The sequence below is a fragment of the Bos indicus x Bos taurus genome, chromosome 20 (genome assembly GCF_003369695.1).
Source record: "Bos indicus x Bos taurus breed Angus x Brahman F1 hybrid chromosome 20, Bos_hybrid_MaternalHap_v2.0, whole genome shotgun sequence".
Classification (NCBI taxonomy): domain Eukaryota; kingdom Metazoa; phylum Chordata; class Mammalia; order Artiodactyla; family Bovidae; genus Bos; species Bos indicus x Bos taurus.
The window spans coordinates 12,695,719-12,709,999 of record NC_040095.1 but is presented as its reverse complement, the minus strand read 5'-3'; the positions used below and the strand labels follow the sequence as shown (position 1 = coordinate 12,709,999).

The 14,281-nt window shown below is 42.2% G+C and overlaps 1 protein-coding gene across 5 annotated transcripts in view; it reads left to right on the top strand.

The window, feature by feature from the left end:
• Window positions 1-14,281, top strand: part of MAST4 (microtubule associated serine/threonine kinase family member 4) — a 619,741-nt gene that overhangs the window by 195,292 nt on the left and 410,168 nt on the right. For all 5 annotated transcript variants that reach the window (XM_027519962.1, XM_027519961.1, XM_027519964.1 and 2 more), the window contains exon 3: window positions 10,191-10,315. In XM_027519962.1, coding sequence (XP_027375763.1) covers window positions 10,191-10,315 — 125 coding nt within the window. The remainder of the gene's footprint in view (window positions 1-10,190; window positions 10,316-14,281) is intronic.

The following is a 14,281-nucleotide window of genomic DNA, read 5'->3' as shown; positions in this document are numbered from 1 at the left end:
GCCTAGTGATACTGTTACTTTAAGACATGAAGCACTGACCCTGGAATTCAGGGCTGAATTTGCCTGAAGTTCGTAATGTCACCTGAACTTTCAAAAGTCAGGGGCTAAATAATTGACTAGAAATATAAAGCCTGAATTCCAACCCTACACTGGTCATTAATTTCCAAGCAGTGCTTGAAGCATTCATAAGGCTAATCCTGGCTTAAATTTCTTTCTTCTTAAAAACAAGGGCAATGCCATATTTCACAAGGCACTTAAGTGACTTTGTTAGAATTTAATTCGGGGTGCAGGGCTATAGTTTGGATAACCGTGTTTCCTGAATCCTATCGCTTTTAAACCAGGTAGAATAGACATTCACTTTCCTAGTAGGGGTTACAGAGTCCAGGGGTCCCCAACCTCCAGGATCTAAATCCTGATGATCTGAGGTGGATCTGGTGTGATAATAGTAGAAATGAAGTACACAGCAAATATAATGCACTTGAATCATCTCGAAACCATCTCCCCAACCTCACAGCAGTCTGTGGAAAAGCTGTCTTCCTCGAAACCAGTCCCTGGTGCCAAAAAGGTTGGGGAAGACTGATTAGTCCTTGATTGAGATCGCCCATCCCAGAAGCAGGGCATTTTAATAAATTGTGATTTGAAAGTGCTGGCCGAGATCTACTATGCAGTATTTGGGGGGAAATTTTACAGCTGTGTCTTAGATTTTCTGTTTATTCATTAACCATTATCAACAAAGATTTCTTAAGACAAGAATAGTATATTCTTTAGGAAGCATACATAGACATTCAGGAGGAGGAATTTGAATTCTGTTTGGAAGAAAAGCCAACATAAAACTAGACACTGTTCCAAAGAAATATATTTGGAAATCCACTGGTGAGTGAATTAGATTGAATATAAATGTTTCCTTATAAAAATATAGAACTTGTTATGAAATTTGGACGTGTCTGGAAGTTTTTGCTTAGATTGTCATATGGAGTTTATTTTCTCTCTGTGGCTGCCTTTGTTCTTTTTGTTTCTCTTGGAAAGCTCTCGATCCCCAATTCCTCCTTGGCCTCTGTCATAACTGTTTAGATGTAGGGCAGTTGTCAGAATGTTTACCATCTCAGGATGCCAGTGACATTTGGGTGCGTCAATCAAAGCATCCTAGCATGCAAAGGAATGTTACTGAGTAGGATTCGTAATTTCTCCAAAAAGTAAGTTACTGACTACAAACTGTTCTCATGTGTACTCAGGTTCATCGGTTTGCTTTGGAAACAGACAGTATTTTGTGGTGGTGTCAGATCCTTTTGGAGAAGGGTTTTAGAAGAGAATATCAAAGCCAGGAGAAGTGACACGATGTTTTTGTATCGTTTTAATGCTGCTGAGCCTTTTCACTATTGTTATGGTTACAAAACAAACAGCTGAACCATATTTGAATATTTGAGGCGATGTTGTTCAGTCGCATCCGCTTCTTTGCAACCCCATAGACTGCAGGCTTCCCTGTCCTTCACCGTCTCCTGGAGTTTGCCCAAACTCATGTCCATCGAATTGGTGATGCCATCCTCTATCGTCCCCTTCTCTTCCTGCCTTCAGTCTTTCCCGGCATCAGGGTCTTTTCCTATTTGAGGTAATAGGGATTTAAACAAAGATGGAAAAATCTGAACCTTGGGAGAAATATAAATGAGAGACAGAATGGAGAGTTAATATGCACAGACATAAGTATGTGATTCTGTAAAAAGTTTAGTAGGTTCTGTGTACTAGGTGCAAGTGGGACTACAAAGACAGATGAGATGTGTTTCCAGCTGACACTGAGTTTCCAGTGGAGGAAAGCATATTGTGTACAGAAATAAAGGGCATTCTATACACAGGCAGCCCCATAGAAGCGGGTGGCTGATGGGGGAAGGTAAGGCAAGAAGTGCCCCGGTTGTGGATTCAATGCCAATAATACCAAAACGGGTAAAGCATCTTGGAGGGGACCCTGGCCAGCACTGAACACACCGTGTGTGTGCTCAACACCGCACTGGGCACTTGACACGTGTTACCTACAATCATCCCCACCTGAGGGGATGGACAGGGAAGCTCAGAGAGGGAAAGTCATTCATCAAGGGTTTCCAGCGAATAAATGGTGAAACCAGGGTGCAAATCCCTGCCTGACTGGTTTCCAGCTCTGTGCTCTTGAGCTCACTTGGTGAATGAAATAAGAGCCATGTATCCCAAAGGGCCTTGAGCTGGAGAGTTTTTGATCCAGTTTGAGGATGACACTGAGGAGGAGTGCCCTTCGCAGGAAGAGTTGTTTAGCAACGGAAAGTAGAGAGGGTAATAAGCCATTGTTTATTGTGGGCCTTCTGTTTGCCAGATGGTATGACAGGCTCTCAATTTACATTCTGTGTCCTCACAGTCACCCCAAGATGTTGGTCAGTCATGTCCATTTTAAAGAGCATTTATGGCAACTTGAGGCTTAAGAAGTTAACAAGGTCATGCAGCTACTGCGTGGCAGTAGTCAGGCTTTGAATTTTAGATTTTAGCTTTATGGCTGGGGCCAAAGGCTAGTGGATTTGAATTCAGCCATTTCATTTCATGAGTTTAAAAATTGAAAGTACAGTTGACCCTCAAACAATGAAGCGGTTGAGCATGCCTACCCTCTGCGAAGTCAAAAAGCCTCATGCAACTTAAAGCCAACCATCTCTAACTACGGTTCCCTCCAGCCATGGTTCCATATCTGCAGATTGAACCCTTCACAGTTTGGGCAGAACTGCAATGTTGACCACTGAAAAAAATCCACAAGTAAGTGGAACTGTGCCGTTCCAGCCTGTGTTGTTCAAGGGTCAGCTGTCTTTCCGGGATCCAGAGCAGGCAGCCAACATGTTCGAATGGAATGAAATTTTGGAAAGGGTTGGACTAACTGGTTGAGAAGCCAGAGTATGACAGGGGAGGAGGAGGTGGCTCTTATGACTTTGATTATTATTTTAAAAAGATGCTGGTCCTCCAGGAGGGTTTAGAAAGGTGTAGAGAATGCAGAGGAGGGTGAGGAAGGAGAAAGACGAAGAGAGCACTGGGAGCTGACAAGTAGTTTAACAGCTGCTCCACATATCCGCAAAATGACTCTGAGAAAAAATGGTTCTATTTATTTGCCGTTTCCTTCCATATATCTTCCCAACAGCATTCATCAATATCTGTCATTTCCCAGGGGGTTTAGACATGTCTAGCAATTCATTCTGCTGAATTATATTTCAATACGAGGATGGAGGGAGGCTAGATTGCAGATGTTCACTCTGACCTGTGCCCGGCGTCACTTAGACACCATCCCCTCGCGGCTCCCGGGTGCCCTCACTCACACCGACACTGCAGGCAACGCTGCTTGATGTCAGATTCGTATTGCCATGTTCTCATTAGGGTAGCTCTATTTAATACTTCCTTTAAAATCAATTTTAAGTTGTCACGTTAGCCTTTGGTCTGTACAGCTAGAGCTTAGAGTCAAACCATTATGTATTTTTTGATAGCAATTTTATATCCAGACGATCACCCCGTGAAAGGTGCAAGGAGTCGCTGGTGAGGGCTGGTTGTCATTGCAGAATGGGAGAATTTGCTGGGTGTTGGTCCATCAAACGGAGAAGGCAATGGCACCCCACTCCAGTACTCTTGCCTGGAAAATCCCATGGATGGAGGAGCCTGGTGGGCTGCAGTCCATGGGGTCACTAAGAGTCGGCACGACTGAGCAGCTTCACTTTCACTTTTCACTTTCATACATCGGAGAAGGAAATGGCAACCCACTCCAGTGTTCTTCCCTGGAGAATCCCAGGGACTGGGGAGCCTGGTGGGCTGCCGTCTCTAGGGTTGCACAGAGTTGGAAACGACGGAAGCGACTTAGCAGCAGGTCCATCAAAAGGCAGCAGTCAAGTACTAAAAACAATAGGAACACCAAAGCTTACTAAGCTCTGTTTCATGTATTAACTCACATGATCCAGATAGCTTCCCTTATTAGAATTTGGTAATCTCACTAGATGAGAAGAAATATTTCTTCTTTCAGAACAAGTTAGGGGAAAAGAAAAGGGACCAAATATATTTCTCTTTAAGTGTAGATCTGAATTGTTTCCACTTAAAAATAGACCACGTGTTGGCATTTTTGCCCTTTTGCCATTCAATGGCAAGGGTAACAGGGGATCTCTCTGTGACTGGGGGTGAAAAGACCACTGTACTGTTGAGTCATCTCGACACATTTTCCAAAGTTACTTTTGATTAAAAACTGCAGTCGGCAGTGGCAGTGGCAGCTTGAGTTGCTGCTCCATAGCCTTGTGGTTTGTCCAGGGGCTTGGATTTCCATAGATGTGTGTTGTTCTGGTATTTTTCTGCGGTCCCTAGCTCTCTCAGGGTATGGAATTAGGCTGTAGAGACGCCTTGACATATTTGTCATGGACCCAGTCAGTCTGGGCTTGCTCTATCCATTCGCATCTCTACTTGCTCTGCTTGCTGCAAGCTTCCTTTTGAAGTGTCCCCCTAACTTTGTCAGGTTTCCCAGGTGGTGCTAGCGGTAAAGAACCTGCCTGCCAATGCAGGAGATGTGGAGGACACAGGTTCTGTCCCTGGGTCAGGAAGATCCCCTGGAGCAGGGCATGGCTCATCTACTCCAGTATTCTTGCCTGGAGAATCCCAGGGACAGAGGAACCTGGCAGGCTACAGTCCATAGCATCACAAGAGTCAGACATGAGTGAAGCAACTTAGCATACATGCACCTTGTCACCTCATCAGGCCCATGTGGTTAGTAATTCTGCCTTGCATTTCGTGTTTAATACAGAATGCTGCTGATAATATTCTAAGAAGTGAAATTGGGCATCTCTGGTGGGGTTGAGTCTTAGTAGCAAAACAGGAGTTGACTGCTGCATTGGGAGATTAATTTGAATCAGACCTTGATACCCCATTGGCATCACGGTGCTGTGACAACCAGCCCCCCCAAAAGTATGTGTTCTCTCTTCATTTGGCTTTCAGTTCCTGTCAGTGGATATCCCTGGCTAGTAGGCAGTGATGTCTTCAAGGACTTGGGGTCATGCCTATGCTTTAGACTTTTCTTGTGTGAGTCAACACACACTTTTTTTTTTCTTTTTTTAAGGCTAGAATAGCAGCTCAATATAGGAGTCAGTGAACTTCAGCCCTCCCTGGTCACAAGTCTGTTGGTTTCTCAAATTATATTTATTTATGCCATTAAGAAGAATGATTTAGCAGCATTGTCAGTGCTGTCTAGGTATAGTTATTCTTTTGCAGTGGGGACAAGAAATTGGAAGTCAGTCACCCATGTGAGAGGGAAGATGAAAGAGACCGTGTCTCTGTGTTGCAGCAGCCCAGCTGAAGATGAATAAAGGGAGCCTGTAATTGCCTGTGAGCACAACAGCCACTATGATGTGGGAACCGATGTTTAGGGCTGAGCAATGGGGCATGAAAGAGGAATATCCTGATGATGATGGAGTGCGCTGTAGGGCGATGGCTGCTGACTCGCGGACTCTGTCCAGGTACTGTCGGTGTCTTAGCACGCTCTTTAAGCTCTCTCCGTTTTGAAAGTTTGGAGAGGTCTTGAAAAACTCAGTTCCTCTGACTAGTAAATGATTTGGAGGGCTTAAGTATAATTTGAGTGTAATTTGTGAAAGCAGGTCCTGATGGAGTTCACAGTAGATACCTTCTTTTGGACAACAAAAGGACGCCCTCATTTTTTCCTATATATGGTATGATAGTTTTAGCTAGGCAAGGGAGGGTGTGTATGTATATGTGTATGGAAATATATGTAACAAAACTTGCTATTTTAACCTTTCATACTTTATAGTACATTAAGTATACAATTCAGTGGCATTATTAAGTACTTTCGTATTGTTGTGCAACAATCACCACTATCCATCTCCAGAAATTTTTCATCAAATTGAAACTCTGTACTCATTAAACAATAATGCTTCATTCCCTGCTGTACGCCTCCCCCAGCCCTCCAGTAACCACTGTTAAACTGTGTATCTCAATGAATTTGCGGAGAAGGCAATGGCACCCCACTCCAAGTACTCTTGCCTGGAAAATCCCATGGATGGAGGAGCCTGGTAGGCTGCAGTCCATGGGGTCGATAAGAGTCGGACACGACTGAGCGACTTCACTTTCACTTTTCACTTTCATGCATTGGAGAAGGAAATGGCAACCCACTCCAGTGTTCTTTCCTGGAGAATCCCTGCTGTCTATGGGGTCGCACAGAATTGGACACGACTGAAGTGACTTTGCAATGAATTTGACTATTCCAGGGACCTCAATAAGTGGAATCATATGATATGTTACAATATGTGTTCTTTTGTACCTGGCCTATTTTACTTAGCATGTTTTAAGCTTCCTCCATGTTGTAGAATGTGTCAGTTTCTCTCCTTTCAAAGGCTAAATCATAATCCATTGTTTGTATATGCTACATTTGGTCATCCATCCATCCATCCATCCATCCATAGACATTAGGGTTGTTTTCACCTTTGGGCTAGTGTGAATGATACAAACCTCTGTTTTGAGTCCTTCCGTTCACTTTTTGTGTGTATATACCCCAAAGTGGAATTAGCAAGGGAGGTTTCAGTAGGCAGCCGGGGGTGAAGTGGTAGATGTGAACTTTCTGGGGACTGCTGTGGAGCTTCTGTAGATGCTGGTGACAGCAGAGCCTGCTGACAGCCCAAAAAAGAAAGCTGATGGATGAGAGACGGGAGCCTGTGGCCCCATCTGCATGCTTGTGGCACCAGCACCGTGCCAGCTGCCCACTGTTCTTTTTGTCCCAGCTCTTGCCTCTGTAATGCTCACCCCATTCTCCATTCCTCCCTTCTGTGGCTCCCCTGCCCCTCACCAAAACCCTTGAGAGCAACACACGGGCCACCCTAGCTTCCCTTTCTTCCTGGTGGCTACCTTAGAGGGATGGTCAAACTTTGCCAGCATTCTTATATATAACTGAGCACCAGAAGCCATTTCTCAAGACTGCTTTGTTATATAGAGTTCCTAGGTCTATTTTCCCTTTACTGTCCTATTTGTAGTCAAGAGAAGTAACCCAAAATGTAAGACCATAGCCTGACTGCTAAATCTGTATTGCATTTCAGGTGATACGGAACTTACTTGAGGCTTTTAAATCTAGGCAGGTACCATTATTCTCTGATGCCAAAGTAGGTTTCCAGAGGCTATATTTAATTCTTTATATAGCTGTTCTGCTGAATTTGTTGCTGACCTGATATTTTCCTACTTCAGAGGGATACTTCAAGCATACATCTTTGAAAGCATGCATCTCATGTTTGAGGACATGTGTTTATGGAGGTCTTGCTTCTTGTTGGTTTTTTTTTTTTTTAATTCAGGATGAAAACAAAGGAAAACTCATGCCAGGAAAAAGACCATATGTAACCTAGATAGAACCAAGGTACAATCTGAGCCTTAGTAATGTACTTATTTTTGTACATAACCTTAAAAGTTTGCAGATCTTTCTACTCTGTTGAGTAAAGACCCTGTGACCAGAACAGTGACAATAATCAGTATAAAAACTCCATTCCAATAACCCATACCTCTGTGGTTGAAGCTGGACAAATTCTTGTTTCACTCTGACCCACAGATTTCAGCTTTAATATGGACCTGTCTTTATTGCCTCTAAATTTCTAGTTATGTCAGTTGCTGCTACTGCTGCTGCTAAGTCGCTTCAGTCGTGTCTGACTCTGTGTGACCCCATAGATGGCAGCCCACCAGGCTCCCCCGTCCCTGGGATTCTCCAGGCAAGAACACTGGAGTGGGTTGCCATTTCCTTCTCCAATGCAGGGAAGTGAAAAGTGAAAATGAAGTTGCTCAGTCGTGTCCAACTCTTAGCGATCCCATGGACTGCGGCCCACCAGGCTCCTCCGTCCATGGGATTTTTCAGGCAAGAGTACTGGAGTGGGGTGCCATTGCCTTCTCCGTATTATGTCAGTAGACAGTACCTAATAAAGGTTTTAATAAGCATATTGGAATTTTAGCAATGTGTTTCCAAAAAACACAAAGCTGATCAAAGTTCCAGTTGTAACAACAAGCTTGATACAGCATTCAAACAGAGCAGCCAGATTGCTAGGCAAGCTCACCTCTCCTACAACAGAGTGGGAATGGTATTATCCATTAATTTCCACCCTGTGCAGCTGAATAATGCATTGACAGATGCTAATTTTCTTAAATCGTAGGCAGCAAATGATGCATGAATACAGCAGCAACACACTTTGCAGAGGCTCTTGGTAGTTATCAGAAAGAAAATTTGTATAAAGTTTGATGTAATCACTATCAACTATGGCACAATGTTGATGCCTTCTAATGACTGCCTTAAACCCATCTGTTGTTCTCTTTTCCCTATTAACACTAATGGGGGTCCAGGCAGGAATAAAATACTCCAAGTGTTGTGCTATCAGACCCTCCAATTTGTAACATTCCTTGATTCCTAGGATGAGACTAGGAATAACATCTAAAATCTTACCTACGACAGGATAATAAACATTATGTAAATGCTTCCTAATGTAATTATTTGTTCCAGTGGATTAACAAAATTTTATTTCTTGTTCACCTTGCCATCCCTCATGTGTTGCATAGCTTTTTGTGCTTATTTTTTTAAGTTTATTGAATGTTTATTATATGATGTGTTTTCTTTTTTTGATTTTAGCACCACCCTATGAGTTTACCCCGGTTTTACAGCTGAGGAACCTGAGGCTTGTACAAGGTCGTGAATAAGTGATGGAATCAGTTTGGGGGGTCAGATTGGGCAATCAGCATTTTTGTATGTAAAAATTTTTGTCTTGCCATAAAATATGAATTCTCACGTATTTAATATGGTATGTGCATACATGCTCAGTTGTGACTGACTCTACGAACCCATGGGTTGAAGCCCACCAGGATCCTCTGTCCCTGGAATTTTTCAGGCAGGAATACTGGAGTGGGTTGCCATTTCCTCCTGCAGAGGATCTTCCTGACCCAGGGATCGAACCTGTGTCTCCTGTGTCTCCTGCATTGGCAGGTGGATTCTTCACCACTGTACCACCTGGGAAGCCCATTTAATATGTTAACATATTTCCATTTATTTCAATAGTTAATATATTGCAATATATTAATACATATTTCAATTGTTATTATATATCAATAGTTATAAACCAGTGGGCGCTTGTGAAGTGCATGCCTAAGGAAAGATATGGGGGTTCTTTTATAAGGAACAGACCTGCTGGGCAGAATACCAGGCACAATGTTACTTCTGCTGCAGGGTTACCAGCCACTTGGGCCACAGTCCTCATGAATCTTGGAGAGATGAAGCTGGAGTCCCCATACATGCAGCCCGTAGAGGAAAATCTACAGTTTGGTTTCTGTCTTTTCATTGTCTTCATGTGTTTTTTGGGAAAGAAGTGTCCACTTGTTCTTTCATCATTCAACAAATATTGAATGAGTATCTGCTATGACCAATTACTGTGCTACCGCAAAATATCAAACATGGTCTCTGTTTTTATTGAGCTTCATTACTATGTGACTATGCATGCCCATCCTAACAAAAAGGTGTGTATCTTATGTGTTGATAACTAGTCTAATCCGTGTACTGAAGAAGTAATACAATGTGAGTTGGTTCAGCTGTTTGACTTTTAAAGACATACACATATATATGAGTTCAAGGTTGATGTAAATTGCTTATTGAACCTACACTGACATTAATGTCCGGCTTTATGCAAATGGATACCATCATCTGTCCTGTGGACACAGCTGGATGAACACCAGTAGCTTCAGAGACAGAGAAGCTGGGAGAAAAGGGCACCAGCCCCATTTCACCTTGAAAGACTTCCAACTCCTCCTTTTGTCGGTCATGATCTTCGTAGACACTTTCCTAGTGCATTCCTATATCACTTTCCATATTAGCTATTTTAACAGTACATTTCTAAATGCACATGTTCATTTCTACAATGCTGAGGATGCTTTGTGTGTTTATATATATATCCTCAATTCCTCAACATAGTAACAAGACCCTTCCTCTTGCCCTACAAATTCTGGAGATGAAGAGACTTACCTGGGTTTATGTGGGAACTTCAAATCAAAACTTAAAACTGAATCTCCCGACTTGAAACAATCTGCTTCCAGCTGCTATACAATATAATTGTAATGTACGGCTGAAATGGTATATAAGGATTTCTACAGAAGCACTGCCATTCTGCCCACTATTCACACTGCCCTCTTTTTATCCCCAACAGGCAGGTATCTCCTTCCAAACCCGGCTGCGGGGCAAGCCTGGGCCACCTCTGCGGAGACGTCCAACCTCGTGCGCATGCGCAGCCAGGCCCTGGGCCAGTCGGCGCCCTCGCTCACCGCCAGCCTGGTGAGTTGTCATCGGGCTCTGTCTGTGGTCGGTTAGCTTTGCTCCGTGTCACCACTGACGTAGGGACGTCTAAATTTATTGAGTTTATTGTTCTAGATTTGAACTTAAATCTACATTTAATGTTAAGCACAGATTTGACACTGAAATTTTTTGTTTCCAGTGTGCTGGTTTTTACCAGATTCTCCCCTTCAACCTAAGTTGGAATATTTTTGTAAACTTAACTCTGTTTCAACTTTTCCCTCGAAAGAAATGAAAATGGTTCTCAGCTTTTTTAAAGTAAAAAACTTATTTGAAAATAATTTCAAACTTATAGGAAAGTTGCACGAATAAGACAAATACATACAGCACCAGCTGATCCTTTGCCTGGGTTTAAGTATTAACTCTTGCCTATTTGCTGTACTGATTTCTCTCTCCGTGTATATGCATATACACTCGCATATAGTGTTTTGAACTCTTTGAGAATAGGTTATATATATCATGGCCTTTTGTTATCACAGGTAACTTCATTAAATTTATGCATGAAAGAAGTCTTTTATCTGCTCTGCCATCTGTATTTCATTTTTATCAATTGGCCCAATAACGTCCTCTATAGTATTTTCCCTCCTTCAGTAGAGGATCCAGTCTGGGCTCATGTCTTGTATTTAATTATCCTTTAATCTGGAAACTCTCCCCAGTGTTTCTTTGCCTTTTATGACGCTGAGTTTTGAAGACTAAGTGACATCCCCACCCCATTTTTTAAAGGAGTGTTCCTCGTATGACAGTGTCGGGTATGTCTGATGTTTTCTTACAGTGAGCTTTGGGTTTTGCATTCCAGCCCAGAATGTGACACTGGTGATGTTGTATCCTTTCAGGTCATGCCATGGGCAGGTGATGATATGTCCATTTGCCCATCATTATGATGTTAATTTTTTTCACCCAGACAAGGCATTGGCCAGTTTCTCCACAGTTAGAACTTTTCTCTTGCAGTCAATAAGCCTTTGGCAGGGAGACACTTTGAGGCCATCCAAGCATGTTTCTTCTTATCAAAAATTTCCTTTGGATTCCATATTCATTGGTGATTCTTGCCTGGATCCTTCTCTTCTAGAATCATTGAAAATGATTATTATTTTCAGCTCCAGCACTCTCTCTACACCTACACGTTGGCACATGGCATAAATATTTATGATTTGTTAGCAGCATGGGCTTCTGCTGCTGAGTCACTTCAGTCGTGTCCGACTCTGTGCCACCCCATAGACGGCAGCCCACCAGGCTCCCCCGTCCCTGGGATTCTCCAGGCAAGAACACTGGAGTGGGTTGCCATTTCCTTCTCCAATGCCTGAAAGTGAAAAGTGAAAGTAAAGTCGCTCAGTTGTGTCCGACCCTCAGCGACCCCATGGACTCCTACATGCCTTAAAAAAAAAAAAAATAGACTTTTATTTTTAACCATGATGCTTACGAGAATTTTGTTTTCCAGTGGGCCCATTACTTTTCAACTTTAACCTTTGGCACAGCCTAGAGGTCTATACAGGTTGCTTTTGTATTGGTGGTGGGGTTATATGGTATTGGAATAGATTTTGAAATATCTTTTACTGATGGTGATGCAAATGATATGTCAGTGCCTTATAATTTTATACATTGATAATAAATCATGAGATATTTGAAAATCGTTCAGTAATATAGAGAGATCTGATTTAGGTCTAACCTCTAATCCTGCTTTTGTCGTTAGGTAGCTATATACGTTTAAGCATATTGCTTAGTTTCTTAGATTTTATTAGCTCTTCAGCAAACTGTGAGACGAAACAACCTATTAAACAGTCTCTGGAATTCAGCGTTGAAACTCACTGTTTCTAGTTTCAGAATCATAAAACTTCTGAACATACTGGATAGTTATCCCTGAAAAGTTTCTTTGAGGATATTTTATGACTTCAAAATTGACTATGGTCTTTAAATCAAAATGTATCTTTTACTTCTCAGGAAAATTTGGGGGCTTATTTTTAAAGGTTCAGTTAAATGATGCGTTTTAGCATTTTCCCCCATCCCATCCCCGAGTTCAATTACTTTTCCTTCTTGAGAAATTTTATTAAAAGCTTATTTTACTTTCGTAAGCATTTACTTTTTGAGGAAAGAAGAAAATTCCTCGCAATCAGTGATTTTATTTTTTTTTAAACAGAAGTGCTTTGGGGGCCACTACAATATTATTCTTATACATAAATAGGTAATCCTGTATGTTTATTGCCAAGCAAATCATTCTAATTAAAACAACACTGCCACAAAGTAATGTGTCTAATACTGGTAGTTATGTACTCAGACTAGAAACTGATTGATTGATTGATGAAACACATGTCAGGTGACCTAAGATATTTGGAAATAAGATACAAAACCAAGGAGAAGAGCATTCTTATCAGAGAGTCACTTGTCAGCTTATTTACCCTGCAAGTATTCATACGGTTTAGGAGCAAGACTAGAGAAAATGTTAAAATACCATGAAAAGCAAACTTAAAATAGTACCTGGCACCTAGCAAGCCTCAAATATTAGCCAACATAAAAATCACATGTGGCATCAAAGCCAGATGGTGACTGACCATTTACTACTAGAGAGTGAAGGTTTAAAATATCACCCTCATCATATCTTTACTTCAGAGGTTTCCTTGCTTCCTAATTGTTGTCTAAGGAAAACCATTTGCAGGCTGTTTGACCATGTCTTCTGTCCCCCACCTTCTGGCATTTCATGAGCAGGAGCAGCTGGAGGAGAGCTGCCAGGCAGAGCACTGCCTTGATTTCCTCATTGTTCGGCAGCAATTTGCTCAGGTTTCTCTGCCATGTCACTTATTTTAGTATGTCACTCAGTATACTTTCATGACTTTGCCTTTTTTTTTTTTTGTGCCCTTTGCAGAGTCATTCAAGTTAGTCTATGTTTCTTGGATTGGCTTATATCTAAATTATGCTGATTACACCTAACAGATTTGATAGAGAATGATGCTGGGGGAGTATTAATGTATATCTATTAGACCTTTTTCTTTTTCCTTTCTGTCCCCCTTTTTCTTGTCTTCAAAATAAGCCTTATGTTACTGGAAGTGCGCTGTACAGTAGAACATTGTTAGTTGCTCATTCATGTCTGACTTTTTGCAACCCCATAGACTGTAGCCCAGCAGGCTCCTCTGTCCTTGGAATTCTCCAGGCAAGAATTCTGGCATGGGTAGCCATTCCCTGGGATCGAAACCAAGTCTCCTGCATTGCAGGAGGGTTCTTTACTGTCTGAGCCACCAGTGAACATGCTTCACTCTCATTCTCTCCTTGCCACGGTAAGCCCCATTGCCCCCATCTTCAAGCTGTAAGTTTACCTTCCTCAGCGTTTATCAAGGCCCACCTTTGTCTTAGTTCTTTGTGTTTATGCCTAATATCCCCTTGCTAGACTGCACGTTCCCTGAGGGCAGAATTCCTGTCTGATCTGACGTTCTGCTCCTCACTGTTCCTAGCACAACACCGTGCATATAGGAGACATTCAGTAAATAATACTGATGGAATGGATAATCTCTGGTGGAAAGTGACAGATTCCTTTAGTTGCAAGGCTGGAGTGATGATGCGATTCTGTATGCTATCTTGGGTGTCTAATTAAGACCATCTATCTAAAGTATTTTTGGTTTTGCTGTCCAGTGCATCTTATAATCGTGATTAGCCTCAAAGTCCATGTAATGGACCAAATCCCATTCAGTTGTAAAGAATGCGCCTGCCAGTGTAGGAGACATAAGGGACATGGGTTCGATTCCTGGGTTGGGAAGATCCCCTAGAGTAGGGCATGGCAACCCACTCCAGTGTTTTTGCCTGGAGAATCCACGGACAGAGGAGCCTGGAGGGCTGCAGTCCATAGAGTTGTAGAGGGTCAGACATAACTAAAGTACACAGGCACGCTATTGAAAGTTCCGTATCAGCTGCTGACAAAATACGGTGACAAAATGAAGAAATTATCACAGCCCATATTCAAGGAAG